Below are 16738 nucleotides of genomic sequence, written 5' to 3'. Positions count from 1 at the left end.
TCAGTATCTAACAAAACACTTTTTGCATTTTGATCGTTCTTGAACTATAAAATATAGCAGATGATAAATGTCAATAACGTTTTACAATTTCTAATGTGTATCAACAAGCAAGATATCCCCACCCCTTCAAAAATGAGCTACACTTGACGTACGACCATCAAGCAACTTATGAAACGCCTATCTACCTTATATTGCTATAGGCTTGAAAATTGCAGATTTTTGTAGATCACCTAAGAAATTTAAATAGTAAATAACTATTTTATTATAAATATCAATTTATGATGAAACAATCCAGTAAAAAATATCGGACAATTTTCATAAGATTAGTGTGTACTTTATTTTTTAAATTATGTTTTTTGTGATCTGCATAACTTATATAATTAGACAAACCTACTGTGAAATCATCATTGTTCGTGGGGGATCAATGTTCGTGGCTTTCGTGGGTTACCCTGACCCACGAATTGACATCCCCACGAACGTACATACAAACAGTTGTTTTTATTATGTATTTAAGTTACAAAAACGAATTAGAACTTGTTATTAACGAAAGTACGTCCCCACGAACCAGGCCAGGATATTTTTGGCTACCCACGAACATTGACCTCCACGAATAAAAATGATTCCTCAGTATACTAAACATAAATATTAAAAAATATATAATAATGAAAGACAGGATAAATGAACAAACCTTCTTCATCTTGTAAAGGCTTTAACTCCTCCACTCTAGCATCTACAAGGCAATAAAATGTTTACAGATTTTAGATAGCCATCGGTGGAAGTCTCTTCGATCGTTTAAATAAATTCTTTGTCAAACTATGTGTACACAGTGATCTTAACTGATTCTTACTAATGTTAACTCCGCCTACAACCAATAACTGACCTTACACTAGACGTACTTCAGTGACTCTATCTTTAACATTTCTCTGAATGTTCAGTAGTTTCTTGTATATCGGTATGCATTAATATATGTATTTACTTAGGTAAAGATTATAAACCAAAAATTATAGATATTTTTTATGAATTAAAAGGAATTTAACACTGAGTATCTCTTATTGTCTACCTATTTAAAAAAATTATGGGAGACAAAGTGGGCCCTAAAAGACACGTGCTTATCATCACATTCTCAAGCTCGAAAATTTGCAGAAATAAAGAAATTGCTAAAAGTATCCATACGAAATGTCTATATATTATGTTATTAACATTGCATTAATGTTGATTGTTTAAGCTGCACATTACAAATGACATATTAATAAGACAATGTTATTCATAAATTTTATGTCTCATGATTCACGTTTACAGCCAAAATCAGTGGAAATTGGTCTTGCAGTTTAAAAAAAAAAGACACTGAAGAGGTCAGAAAATTTATATCGTGATAAACTGCTCGAGAATATACGATAATAGATTCATGTAGCTTATCGTAACTAGCATGATTAATGTGAACTTCAATTGCTTTAATCTTAAATTTACGTAAATGTTTAGGTCAAAAATCAATAATTCAATAAAATAAACTTACGAGAGGTCAAGGGACTTAATAGGTCACCAGATCATCATGCAATAACATTCTTATTTATCACTTTGAATTTAGTTCATGTTTTAAAAGTTTTATTATTACATTCACCATTTTGAAAGCTCATCATAGATATACACGTATCATGCTTAGTCTGTTATTTAGCAATGATCAGTAGTAACCCAACCCCTTAGGAATTACAAACTCTGGAGCCACACATAATTTTGTGAAATATGCAGGAAAGGCACACTCGCTCATCATTAATATTTGATTAATACCAGGGAGCAGTGTGGCAACGCACTTTAAAAAAATTACGCACTTTGAAAAAATTTTTCAAAGTGCGTTAAAATTGGGACAAAATCAACGCACTTTGAAAAAAAAATTAAAGTGCGTTAAATTTGGGACCAACTCAACGCACTTTGAAAAATTTTCTCAAAGTGCGTAATTTTTCAAAGTGCGTAGTAACAGGGCAGATTTCAAAGCATTAATTCATTTTCAGTAATAATTTGAGCCCCTCGGAATCCCCATTGTTACCCCAAGACCACGGGGCCTTGCAATCCACAATTCTACAATAAGGGCCATTGTTCATCATAAATGTTTAAGTAGTTCGTTTGCTTAATTCACGTAACAGGAACAGATTTCAAATAATCACTAAATAATTTATATACTGTAGGCCCACATTAAAACAAGAACACAATTTGCATTTTTGGTAGAGGACTCAGTACTTGTTTCAGGCAAACAGTTTGATTGCTTTATGTTTAGGAGTAAAGGAGATTTTTAAAGATTGCATTAATTTCAGTGTTGTTTTTTTTTTTGCCGAATCCCTCAGACCATAGGGGGACAGGGACCATGATATTTGAAATATTAGTTTCCCTTGGTGCTTTATGCCAAAATTGGTTAAAATTGATTGAGCGGTTACAGATAATAATCTGAAATTGTTCATTGTTAAAACGAGACGCATGTCGAACGAAGACGAAAACGGGTAACAGTAGGTCTCCCGAGTTTACCCATGTGACTATCATAAATGAAAAATCAGATCGGTGCTAGATGAATACGCATACTTTGTTTCATATTGGTGCGATTTCTTCTTCTCCATACATATCCAATTGTCAGCAGAATAGCTAAAACAAAAATAAGGATAGGAGCCATCACCCACAACAATGATTCAAAACCATCTGACTCAACCATTTGGTGTGTTGTTGTATGGTTTCGAATGTCTGTTGTGCTGTAGATCCCAACTGGCGTAGATAGTTCCGCATTTGGTGTACTACAAAAAATAACAACAACTGAGACAAAAGACACATATCAAGATTATTTTTTACCAGTAGACTAAGTCCTGTTTAATATTTTGGTATTTTTATGTGTAAATTGTAGATTAAACCACATCGTAACTCAGTATATTCGTACATTTAAACATGTTAAAAATAAGAATTAAAATGGCAATATACAGCTGAACACGATTCGTAAATGGAATGTGTCCGCCATTATTGTTCGGAGAATCGCTATATCTGCAGACCTTTATATAAAGGGCAGGAATTATTCTCTTTTCAGTGTAATCAGTCCACACCGCTGTAGACGGACGTTCGCTATACAGCATTCGGTAGCGACAATAATAACGTAATGCTTTTTCTAATGCCACAAAGTAAGATCCCAAAGAGACTTGCAGTTATAGTTCTACAGGTCAGTGCAGTATACAAACAAACACAGGTATATACATGTAACTGCAATAAAATGTAAACAATCGTACTGGAAAACTTGTTTTACTTAATAAAATGAAGAGATATATATTAATAATACCAAAATTCCATCAGCATCATGTAAATAAAAATCTTGAATGAATGGCTATAAAACATCAATGGACAAAATCCGTTTCAGCAAGCCAATTATAAAATGTAATATGCTATTGCTGATAACGGTACCTTTTTTATTCTTCCTCTACTTCCAAACAAAATTTTCATGAAATACGTTTTAAAAGAGGCTTTTAACAACAAGTTTCCGATGTTGTCATGTGGACAAAAAGCGACTTTTCAGTATGCTAAACTTTCAAGACTCCAGCATCATAATCAGAGTACAGCTGTATTTACAACAATAGAACAATGAAATCAAAACATTTTAAGCATATGCAACGGGCAGTTGCTGAAAAAACTGTGGCGGGAATTCGTCACAGATACTCGGATAAACAGAACATTGTCATTGGACTTGTACAAATAGGAATTAGGCATGCCGAAAAGAATGTTATAAAGCCAAAAGTGATGAGAAGGTGCTACATTTAAGAAAACTGTGAAGAAAATTTGTTGTGGACTAACAGACACACAGAAACAATGTGATAAAACAATATACTGCCCTTTACTTTGCAGCGAGAGAAAATAAAATATTATCTTATATATATTATTTATTTGTCAGTATCACATTGCTGTAAGGAAAATATCTTATTTTCTACTACAATAAATACAGACCACAGAGTCTGACTCATCTGTTTTATACTTGGAAAAAGACGTTAATGGTAATCTAACAACCAAGCTATATGATAAACGTGATGACTTTAACTTTTCTATCCTTATGCAGCAATATACCTTCATCACCTGCATACGGAGTATATATATATCAGTTGATTCGATATGCAAGAGCATGCTTTACGTATGAACAATTTCTAAAACGAGGTAAATTATTGACAAGCAAGTTGATGAAACAAGAATATCAGCATTCTCGTTTAAAGTCATCATTTCGTAAGTTCTATGGTCGATACAATGACCTTGTCAGCAAATACAATTTATCATTGAGTCAAATGCTGACTGACATTTTTCATACAAATTGTTAGTCTATTATTTACACACTGAATTGACGACGGGTTTTTCCGTTATTTCCTGATCATGACAAGGAGAACACGGCGAGTGAGACCGGTCAGCAGGGTATGCTCACTCCTATATGGCATCTGATCCTACCTCTGATGTTTCGGAGGTCCATGTTTGCTCTGGTCCTATTTTGTACTGTTTTATGGACTTAAAGATTGAATAATGTTCGTTATCTCCATATCCTTGGTACAAATGATTATGAATAAACTCACCGACTTGGGCAAGATGGCTCTGCAAGGTAACAGTTGAATTCTTTATTGATTTCATGACAAGCACGGTCTACGTTAAAAAAGAAATGCATGTAGAAAATGCATTCGTACACGAAATTATCGTATATATCTCGATTTAAAAAAATTCCCATAACTCCATCCATTTTAATCCATGATATATTTGAACATATATTATGTTCAGAGTAAAAAAATTAAACTTACATTTGTAAATATCTTTACTGTTGAACGCAGTTTCTGGGCAACCATTCTTAAATTCAGAGCAATTTTTACGAACTACTTTGCCCTCGTTGGTTTCCAAGCAATTTCCTTCAGAACAATGACGAAAATAAATAAACTAATGCAATTCAGGATTTTGTTTTAAAGAATAAATATCCCTAAACTTTATTTTTTACGAACATTGTATGTTTGGTCAAAAGTCTTATAAAAAGATCATTTATACCGGTTTCTCTCACTTAAATATGGAATATTACGATATTTTTGTCAATGAAGATAATTCAATTATTGAACTTTGATATCTGGAACTCCGATATTTCAAATACTATGAAAATGTCAAAATGATTTGGAAGTCCTTACCAAATATTCTTTAAGGATTTTACATTTTATACCTTCGATATCTCGAATCCTCAGACTTCTTGAAGTTTTTTTTGCTGTCCAATCATGTTCGAGAAAATTAAGTTTGACTGTATGTCAAATTGTAATAATCAAAATATTTTCTTTAAATTTCAAATACAAAGAATTTAAATCACCCTTTACGATCATCCCCATGATTCCATTATGACATAATTCTACAAGGGCTGTCTTCTTGGTGTTAGGTAAACAAAGGTACTGGTCATTCCCATACTTGTCCCGACTACAGCCCAATCTCAAAGACGCTAAATGGACTTCTGTAAGGTTCCTGGGACACAGAAAATCAGACATATCTGTAAAAAAAAAAACAAATGGAATTACTAGTCACATTTTTCATAATTTTGAATATAAATATAACCTTAGTTGAGCATAATTTAACTTTGAAGTGATGGTGTGATAAGTGATATGCTTATTTTTAAAAATACAGAAAAAATATTCAGTTCTTATTGCACATCGACACGGTATGTTGATTGCCTGCCAATCCAGTGTTTTTAATTAAATATCTATATAGTGTTGCATTCATATTCAGTATTTACATTTTTTATACTTGTGTTTCAATGTTGAAAGTTTACAAAGAGTAGAGAGCATAACATACGAGTATACTCAGAGACCATTTTTGGGAAGTTTGATATAGTCCTTCATAAAGAGTTCCATATAATTCAGAAGTATCCAAACGACAAAAAATATTCTACATAACAAAGACAATGCGTGTCACTTACAATGTAAAATGTGACCTGAGCTATAATTGGTATGGCATTTTTTTTTTATTGATAAAACGACGTATGATCGCAGTCGTGATCGGTCCAAGTAAATCAACAGGTTATAATTTCTCCTTATGAATTCTTTATTTCACTTGCGATTTCATTAAATACATGCACTGTTTTTGATTGGTCTTTCTACTTAGACTTAGGTTTTTCAATAATAAATATCCCCCTTTCCATGATTTTCTCAAAAAATTAGAACACACAAAACATTCTTTTAGGTGTTTTCTTTTATGTTCATTTAGCATTTCAATGAATTGAATTTTGCCCCACTTATAACTTAAAAAACAACAGACGCAATAACATCATTTCTATAATCTAGGTATAAAAAGTGGACCGTGCATTACATAACAAATCTTTAAAGCACTTTAAATTAAAAATGCTCACTTCACAAAATTCCGATTACCATACTGATACGCATTTCTGATTTTGTTGATTCAATTTTTTAGAGAATAAAATGGATAGTATTTAAAAAAATCTACGGCAATGCATTCTCTTTCTGTTATCCGTAGACTTTAAAAGGTACATGTATACATATTAATTTTTTTCACCCTTTACAATAAATTGCGTTGAAAGGTTGAACATTAAAAAAAATCAGGAAAAAAAACTTAATTTAATGGATTTGCCGTTTATTTCACACATATTTTTAAAACCAGAACAACATTATTTGGATTAAATCCATACTGGACTTCATCATGAATACCAAGTACGTGTTTCACTTATACACAATAATGGGTTAGAGGTATCCCTTTCAGTTGTAGAAACATTTCTAAATGTCTCGATTGTAGTGTTCTCACAGGTTGTTGTTTAAAGTCTTTTTTCCTTCTTTATATTACCCAAAACAGTACAACATGGGTAAAGACAGTCTAGCAAAAACACCGAGGACGGGGAATTTTCATTTAGACAAACACATTTTATGAATGTACGTTTTTGTTACATTGTCAGCATGTTCAGTCCAAGTATAACACCTGTCAATGTAAACACCAGAAACAAAAGCATACCTAATACGCATTCGATGGATCTTGTTTCATGAATCTTCGTATCTCATAGAGATATCTCTACTTAAAGGGACATAGACACAGTTGCAACTGAGTTTTTAATACAAATTTCAATTTTTATAATCCCTAAGTAAGGCTTCATCTAATGATCAGAAAAATTTGAACATAACTTGTAAATTAAAAAACAAGATACAGAACTTAAAGTTCTTCATAATGTAAACAAGGCTCCAGCTTTGTGTTTGATATCATATAGAAACTATATATTATAATAAAATGACATAACATATTTATAATAAAATGAAATTCAGCAAATCGCTAAAGACAGTCTAATTGTATTTAGAATTTATTTCTTCATTGAAATCATATGTATTGAACAAACATTTATTAGCATGTTAATCTAAACAAAAACACGAAGCAGATCCTGTTTACATAACAAAGGTTTTGAGCTCTAAATCAGTCTTGTATCTCGACAACTGAAATTTAAAAAATGGAGAAATGGTATTGGAATTTTTTTTAGCTAAAACAGTGTTCATGTCTCTTTAAGCGAAATAACGTACACTGTGTGATAAATTGTACATAATTTGACAAATTTTATGCAAATAAGAAGGAACCTGACAGAACTCAAATGTTCGAATAAAAATTAATTTCCATGATTCATAATTTTGCTCGTTTTTTCTGATCTGGTGTTTAAAGTAAACCAGATTATAAGGGCTGTTTAATAAATATTGTCCTGGGCTGTATGACATACAATATATAGAAATTATATGACATTAAGCTTGACTTTCTGTAATGATTGAATCTTTAATGAATTCGTTATAGTTTATGTGACCATTTTTCCCTCCATAGTTTAATTGTGAAAAGCTGGAAAACAAGGGCTATTCGAGATAAAGGCAACAAAGACTTACAACGACCAATGTACGGTTTGCAAAAATTCAACAAATTATCACTAATGATGTTTGATTGAATTTAAGACACAAAGCATTAATAGAATTAAGAGGCATCATATTGAGGTTAGTTAACAATGTTTTAAAGAAACATTTGACAGTAAAAAAGTTTAGTACTCAATTGTCACCCTATATTTTGAAAAAAATAAACTCAAACGATAGCGTGTATAAATGTCTACACAGTTATTTTTAAAAAGTCAAAAATTGAAGTTATCCAAGTTTGTCTGATTGTATACTGTTTCAATCCTTACGTCGGGGTTCGAATCCTTCTGTGGGACGTGGAGACCGGTCCTTCGGATAAGACCGTATAAACCGAGGTCCCGTGTCGCAGTAGGTGCTTGCACGAGAAAGATCCCTCACTGCTCAATTGCCAAGTATAGGACAAAATTTGTAGCTGTCTCCCGTCATATGAGAGAAAAAATTATTGAGAGGGACGTTAAACAACATACAATAAATTAATCAATAAAATTTTAAAACACCTTGACACCTTGTAAGATCCCTGTATTGTACATGTTAATGAAGTTGTAATTTTGATGTTGAATGATCGTGTCCGTTGCACATATATGGGAGTAATGACATGGAAAAATAACCTTCAAATGAAAATAATCTTGACTTCTACATAAATTTTGTCAACATATTTACATATACCGTTGCTTTTTTTCTACAATGTTATAAGCCAATTTTGAAATGGTGAAATTAATTTGAAATTACATGTATTTTTGTGTCACCTGCGGAGCACGGCGGCACTAAGGGATCACTAATCCCGGCGTCCGTCTGTCTGTCAGACCTTGTTTCCCAGGAGATCTGGACTTGATATTTTGAACATTTATTGCTTGGCACTATAGCATTTGTAAATATATGTGGTTACTTACCTTATGATATACAGCATATATATTTTTTACTTTTAACGGTTAATTCTATGCCATTTAGCTATTTCTGACCGATTGTCATAAATCAATCTGGAAAATATCACTTGAATTTGACCTTTGAACTACTATACAACGGATACCCCAGATAATTTTATATTTACTTAGGACTTTTGTATTTTTGTGGCGGTGTTGATAAGTAATATTAATGCATGTTTATTAGCTCATAATACTGTATTTGAAACTATGATATTTAGTAACCACACACACTGATATTGAATATTATGAAAATACATCGGGATCGAGTAAAGTAACAATTTAATGTAAAGACATTGAAACATGTATAAACACATTTAAAATGATAATTTATAATCAACTTAATTGTTCTCTTAAGGGTTGGGAACATTTAATATTATACTATGCGTGAATGTTTTATGAACACCATGCAAGATTATTATATTGTTTTTATGGAAAACTTTATATATCCAAATACCATATAAATAGCTGACCACTCTTAAATTTAGTTTAAACTTTAAGAAGCTAAAAGCAGACACACGCGTTACACACTCTAGTTGTATATAGGCACCATAGAAGAATGAAGTAAGCCACGATAGGTCTAAAGAGACGTGTTACAATAGATAGTTTTCATTTGACCTAAATTTAGCAAAAGTTACCTCCCGTTGGCAGCCATACTGGAGGTCCAAATGCTCATATTGCTTCATTATTCAACCAATTTTAAATTTTTATAATTGCGATTTTGAATTAGGAATCATTATTTTTCTAAAGTATTTAAATTTTTGGAAGCCTCCTTTATTTAAGAAAAATATTTAATAAAGATTTTCCACCAAATATTTCTGCTACATTTTCTTAAACTTGGTAAGACAAATATAGGAAAACTCATCGAGTCAACCTCCAATATGGCGACCAACGGGAGATAACTTTTGCTAAATTTAGGTCCATCGGAAACTATCTATATAGGACAGCGAGACATTAATTCAAATACCTAGTATTGGGTATGCTGTCGGCGCCTTGAAACTTGTAAAATTAAAAATACGAAATGTCTTAAAATTAGGTGTGAATTTTTGGGTGTATAAATTACACAGACCTGCACGAAGCCTTCTTTTAATGAAGCGCTAGCGCGCTTCCTGTAATATGTATATGTCGTATAAACATTTAAACATTCCTTGAATGGCCGCTTATACATGTAATGATGATACAGATAATTAAATAGATAATAATGTTTAACTTACTCCATGTTTCTCGTTTATGGATTAAGTATCAGCTATGCATTTAAATCTTAAACATTAAAAATTATCTATGCAAAACACCCTAAATCGTAAGGAAATGAAATCATTCCACTTATTAATTTAAAAACGAAAGTAGATTTTAAAAGGCATATAAATGAATTTCTAACAAACTAAATTTGTCTCATTTTTGTACTGTTATCTCAATTAATGATTTGTTATTTTCTTACCAAATAAGACCTTTTCAAGACATAAAAGCCAACTATTTCATTCTTGAGAATTAAGACGCACAATCCCTATATCCTTGACCTTTTTTTTAAATGCCTCAGTTATGCACACTTAAATGTTGTTTTTTTTCTCCTTTTAGCTCACCTGGTGCAAAGAATTATAAAAGCTATTCTGAACTAAATATCATAATTGTTTGTTGTATATGATGTCAGCATTATAAAATTGTTTACAATTTTATTTTAATTACAAGAATGAAGGACTTATATTAAATCAAAGTGCCAAAGTTTTCACCATAGTTAATCAAAGTTCCAAAGTATTAAACTTAATGTAACTATAGTTAACTACATTAAGCTATAGTTAGCTATAGTATTTTTTGTTATGGTATTATTAAATTTTTGTCAGTTATTTGATTCACTTCATAACCTTTTTTTGTATAGATAAATTAATGGGGTTTGAATTTTTGTCATGTTTTTGAATTGAATATTAATAATTTGACGATAATTGTTTGGAGAATGCTGAAATAAAAATTTATCGAAAGTTGGATTAAATGATTTATATGTGTTTTATGCAATTTCATCTTTGGCACAATGATATTCATAAAACTTTTCAAATGCACCTTTGTATATTTGCACGGTAAAAATGTACATATTTGATTTTTACTACAAGGCTTGTTAAAAAAAACCTCTTCAGATAATTTTCAAAGCTTCCTTCATAAAATAAACATTTTTGCTTTCTACTGCCAATCCTTGTACTTTGTCTTTGTTTCGGAAGAATTTGATTTTGTTTATGGATAGTAATGAATGATTGAGTTCATTTCCTGTCTATCAATATTCAACGTAATCTCTTTAGACTAAAATAGTGTATATTTGCAATTCATATCATCAAGCAATCCATCTGTATAATTCATGATTATTTCCGTATTTGAAAATTCAACAAACTTTGATATTATGTCATAAGATATAATTATGCACTTGTATATTACAAAATGAACAGGAAATGTCAATATTCATTTTAGAAAACTCAAGGTCAATTTATGAATGTATCTTCATTTAATTAACTGGTCCAGTGTACGGTACTCCCATAACTTCGTAAGATGTGTTTGTTACACATGTAACTTTGAATTTAATATGAAGTTTTTTTAATCATTGAATAATCTTCAATGAAATAACATTTCAAAGTCAATATATTTCTTCATTTTGTTTCTCAATTCTTTATGGAACATTTTTCAGGAACATTAAATTATATCTAATAATTCGACAGAGGTTCACAATTTCTGATGCGTATGAAAATAATTTCTGTGAAGTCACTTATTTTCGTGGGGGTTTAATTTTCATTGTTTTCGAGGTATGAAGAGACCCATGAATTCATGCCCATCACGAAATGTAAAATTAAATCTTATCCCCACGAACCAACATTTTTTCCTCAAACCACGTAAATTTGACCCCACGAAAATATGTGATTTTAGAGTATATTCTACTTGAGACGTGTTCTGCTAATAATTGTTAAAGAAGATAACTAGTTTATCACATTTCATAAGTCGTACGTCTGTCCCAGATATTGAATTGCTTTTTGACGAATATTTTTTTTTATATTGATGCAATTAGTATTTTAACAGCCCGAATACCCATCAAATTGCTTACATCTTTTCATAATCCTCTAACACTAAAACACCACCTCCTTAAATGGATAAAAAGTCTGTAAAACAGTTTGTTATGTGCTTCCACTTTTGTGACGTTTAATTGAAATGCTCAAATTTTTATTATTATTAACAATGGCACAAAATATAAAGATGAAAAATAAGCCAATTTTATAATGGGAAATAATCCACAGTTCCAGTAATAACAACTTCTTAACCGAAAAATTATAAAAATGGGTCTGAATACGCCCTGACTTGGCCACACAAGGGAAAGTTCAGACCAATAAAGAGAAAATAAATGACATTACACTTCAAACATATATATATTATACAAGAATTGAGTGAAATTTGCCGAAACTGCACCTGGCACTATGGGAATATACATATGTCAAATAATGCAACAACACATTGGTTAACTGTTCATCCGTAAGACAAATAGGACAATATAATGTATGAAGAAGGATATGAAGATAACGCACAGAATTCAATAATAAAGTCCATAAAACAATACATAAAACAATACAACATAGAAGCATAGCAAACACGGACCTCCGAAACATCAGAGGTGGGGTCAGGTAACATGGAGTTGTGAGCATCCCCTGTTGACCGGTCACACCCGCCGTGTGCTCCTTGTCGTGATATACGGAAATAACGGGAAAATCCGTCTAAATTAAATGTAAATAAATAAATTAAATAATTGACTAACAATTAGTATGAAAAACACCAGCCAGCACTTTACTTAATGATAAATTGTATCTTTTGATCTTTGACCACAATTATGATTAAATTTATCCATGATAAGATGACAATTTTTTTTATGTAACCGAGATTCACATGCTGTTCGGAGTATTCAAAAATGACTCAGAGACTAGAGGGCTTCTTCAGATACATATTCACAAAGCACAACACTCCTCGTTGTCTTTTAACAAGGTCACGGGCCTAGGAGTGTAGTTTTTATTTTTGCATCAATAGAGCAGTCATAACTTTCCATGTCGTTAGACATTTTTTGACCCTATTTTAAAAAGTATTTACAGGTTTTGCAATAATATTAATGTACAGCATACGAATTTAGATTACACAGAAACCATTAAAATAGGTTCTTATATAAACACTTTTTCTAAAAATATCATTACAAGTGCGAACGAAATGTTAAGATCATTTTTTTATTTATAATCATTGATATTTTTATCATTATTTAAACACCACGTGAAGATAAGAGTCAATGTTTCCGCCATCCACTTCTTCTTTAATCATTTCACTATTAAGTGAGACCTTTTCTTCTGAAGAGACGGAAGAGCAGGGGGCCCCATGATATTCGTCACCATTCTGATCTTCAAAATCTGTGCATGAATGTTTTTGTTCAAATGTTACATTCTCCTCCACTTTGAGTTTGCTAAAAGGCTCTCTTAGAGATAGTTTCTCTAGGCTTTCCGCCTTTGGGAATAATTTGTGGTTTTCATCTTTTGTTTTTGTGTCTGACTTTTCCTTTCCTGAAATTGGGGATAAGTAACAATCCTTCATATCTGGTAATGGTTCCAATATCTTATTTGTAGATTTCTTGTTTACTTCATCGGAAACATTAAGTATTCCCAAGTACTGGTCGATTTCTTGATATTCAGGTTCATTATTTAGATAATCACCTTCGACATCTCTCTGATTCTTTATATCTCCGTAACCTGTAGATTTCTGGCTTGACATTCTTCCTCGTCTAGATTTTGATCGTAATTGAATTATTACAACTATGAAGAGTAAAACTATAACTATTCCCATGAAAACCAGTAAATACATATTCAGCTGTCCCTTAGAAGTATTTGGAACATGTTTGACCGAGAAAGTAGTTGATAGAGTTGTGCTGCTCAAATTTGTATTCAGTGCAATTGTAAAACCAGAGAATAAAAGTTGTTTGGTATTTACTGATATATTAAATATCGTCGCCCGTGATTCAATGTTAGTGACAGTCACATCTACAAAAAAATATTATGTTATGTTCAACTTGTTAATTTTCTTGAAGGAAGCAAATGCACAGGTTCATAAATTAAAATGTTTTCTGAATACTTTGTATTTACCTCTGTCAAATACCTTAATTGAAAATCGACAACACATTTTTGCTATAACAATTAATTGATTACATCTCTAGAGAGGATATTGCAAGTTTTGCTATTTGAATAAAAAACAACATGAAATTGATATAAAATATATAGTACATATATATATATATATATATATATATATATATATATATATATATATATATATATATATATATATGTACTACAAGGATGACTTGACTTATTTTTACCTTCCTTTTTAAGGACACAGCCTCTAACGGGATCACATTCTTCAAAGCTGCACACAGAGGCACATTGTCCACCACAATATTCCCCGAATGTTCCAGGGGGACAAGGATTCTCACAGAAATCACCGTAGAATCCTGGTGCACAAGCTATTAATTAAAGTATTAAAAATTCGAATAAATAACAAACAGTACTGTTTTAATAGAAATCAGCAATATTTTTTTTGATACAATACACTTTGATTTCTCTTGAAGAATAATTATATATAAAGTGTTGAAAAATTAAACAGTTTTCATTTTATCTTAGCAAGCTTAGTAATTAAAAATCTATGAATATTATTGAAGTATTATATCAAGATCTGATTTTAAAGTATGTTGTTAAATAAGGTACAGTACACTTGAATTCCCCCGTCTTAGCAATTATTGTTTTGGTAAGGTGTAAAAAGCCGCATTCAAAACATACACAGGAAGTATCTATAGATATAATACTGTGCTATTTTGATGTATTTATCGTATAGAAATCAAATTCAAACCTATTTTTAGGAATATTACATGACACTGTAAACATATTTCAAAATGACATATTATTTGGAGGAAATTCCTCATTAAAAACAGATTTATTATTACATGCAGAATTGAAGTCAAGTGCCTCTTAATTATAATAATAATTAAAATAATGAGCCTTATAAACAATATCATAGGCGGTTCCTGCTTTATCAGCTTGTACTACATAAAGATCATGTATCCTATCTATTTGTTACTTTTGATTCATTGGAGTCAGCAGATTAATACTAGAGCATAATTTTCATTTGGCATCAAATTGTTGATACAAATTAAAACACCTACATCGAACTTTTAATCAATTGGAATTAATTCCGCTTTAGTTTTCTTTTAGTTTAGTTTTCCTGTAGTTTTACTGCGGTTGATTAATTGATTGATTGGATATTGTTTAACTCCCTTTCGAGAATTTTTCACTCATGTGGAGACGTCACCGTATGTCGGTGAAGGGCTTCAAATTTTGACTTTTACTCGGCACTCATGACCATGGCCATTGAGCAATGAGGGATCTTTATCGTGCCAACGCCTGCCGCTGACACCGGGCCTCAGTTTTAAGGTCTCATCCATAAAACCCGCAACTTTTACTTCAAAGTGCCGAGCGCATGGCGAAGGAACAGTTGCTACCCATTTTATCGACTACGTCAGTCGCGGCTGAGATACAAACTCACGACCTCCCGATCACGGTGCGAGCGCTCTTCTGACTGAGCTACCGTGAACGGTAGTTTCAGGGTGAATGCAACTTTATAACTGCATACTTTTTAAAGCAAATTTACCTACAGTAACATGACGGATACACAAGAAAGGTTTTCTATAAATTGAATGATACTGATATGAATAAAAAAAAAGTTTCATGTGCGTAACATGTGCTTATTTTCATTTGTTAAAAAACAGAAGGGTACTAATGAGAACATATGAAATATATACTAAAATGAAAACATCAAAAAGGCAAAGAAAGAATCTGAATTATCATATCAGCTCAAAAAATAATACTCGTGTTAAAAGAACGGGAGATAAATAATCATTTATAAGGTTAACTGGGGACTGGCAAGCTTCAATTTCAAAATCGAAATAAAACAACCTCTTACATTGTGAAACTTATAGTGTATGAAATTAAATATAGTCATATACAGTTTAACTTTAGAATGTCTTGAACTTACAACTGCATTCTCCTTTTTCGTTTCTATAGTAATTTGCACAGCAAACAATAGATCCTGTTATGGAACTAATGTAGAAAACAAAATAATATCAACAGGCTTGCGGAAAAGAGAACTTTTTAATAAGTCATGAAATTCATGAGATGAGATGACATTATCTAATGTTGGATCTATTATTTAATACTGAACAAATATGAAACAATTACAATAAAAAGTGTTTAGTTTAAAACAATTATTTATGCATAAAATGGGCCATTAGAAAGAAGAAAAATGAATTACCTATTGTCAATACAAACATGTGGATCCATGTTGATGAAAGATAAAAACAGAGCAAGAAATAAAACAACTTTTAGAAATAGACCGTACAGAAACATTTTGATTCAATAAACTGCGTATTTTATGGTCCCAAATATACTAAATAGCTTTTATAACAGGAAATGAAACTTGATTTAAATAAAAATCACTAAAAATTATTTCCTAAGGATTATCCTTAAAATATTTGACAAATATATGCACATTACACAGTTTCAAGACATCTTTAAATTATTTTCATATTTTCCTTATTTTGTCTATTGGAATAACTTGACGGTATACTTTAATTAAAAGTGATATAAGAAGATGAAGAAAATCAGCTATAAACCAGAGAAAAAAATCTCTGGTTTATAGGCGACATATCCGTATATACTTTAATTAAAAGTGATATAAGAAGATGAAAAAAATCTGCTATAAGCCAGAGATTTATTTCAATAAAACGAAAAAATGTATCAAGATTGTCAACTATCTCCGAGAGATCTATTTATCGTTTTGGTTTCCTTCTGGGATATTTGTGTTCAAATGTTT

At 31.2% G+C, this 16738-nt stretch overlaps 2 protein-coding genes across 4 annotated transcripts; both read right to left on the bottom strand.

Moving 5' to 3' along the window:
- Positions 1 to 318: 318 nt before the first annotated feature.
- Positions 319 to 10334, bottom strand: LOC134280561 (uncharacterized). Of its 3 annotated transcripts, none has more exons than XM_062763000.1 (7): positions 10260 to 10332; positions 9789 to 9820; positions 5336 to 5509; positions 4791 to 4895; positions 4572 to 4638; positions 2563 to 2774; positions 319 to 730 (listed from the first exon to the last, which is right to left on the bottom strand). In XM_062763000.1, exons 3-7 carry the CDS (start codon positions 5505 to 5507, stop codon positions 633 to 635), a joined length of 654 nt encoding a protein of 217 aa, XP_062618984.1. In that variant the 5' UTR covers positions 5508 to 5509; positions 9789 to 9820; positions 10260 to 10332; the 3' UTR covers positions 319 to 632. The 3 variants fall into 3 exon arrangements, with proteins under 3 accessions (XP_062618984.1, XP_062618986.1, XP_062618985.1); XM_062763002.1 differs by having other exon boundaries at positions 2569 to 2774; XM_062763001.1 differs by lacking the exon at positions 9789 to 9820 and having other exon boundaries at positions 10260 to 10334.
- A 1652-nt stretch (positions 10335 to 11986) lies between these two features.
- LOC134280560 (uncharacterized) lies at positions 11987 to 16304 on the bottom strand. The gene is made up of 4 exons (XM_062762999.1): positions 16178 to 16304; positions 15902 to 15966; positions 14193 to 14336; positions 11987 to 13857 (listed from the first exon to the last, which is right to left on the bottom strand). Exons 1-4 carry the CDS (start codon positions 16270 to 16272, stop codon positions 13085 to 13087), a joined length of 1077 nt encoding a protein of 358 aa, XP_062618983.1. The 5' UTR covers positions 16273 to 16304; the 3' UTR covers positions 11987 to 13084.
- Between the last annotated feature and the right edge of the window lie 434 nt (positions 16305 to 16738).

The sequence above is a fragment of the Saccostrea cucullata genome, unplaced genomic scaffold (genome assembly GCF_032062105.1).
Source record: "Saccostrea cucullata isolate Sc308-1 unplaced genomic scaffold, CSIRO_AGI_Scuc_v1 ctg7457, whole genome shotgun sequence".
Taxonomy (NCBI): domain Eukaryota; kingdom Metazoa; phylum Mollusca; class Bivalvia; order Ostreida; family Ostreidae; genus Saccostrea; species Saccostrea cuccullata.
Note: the sequence above shows the minus strand (reverse complement) of the source record. Positions and strands in the feature narration are given on the sequence as shown.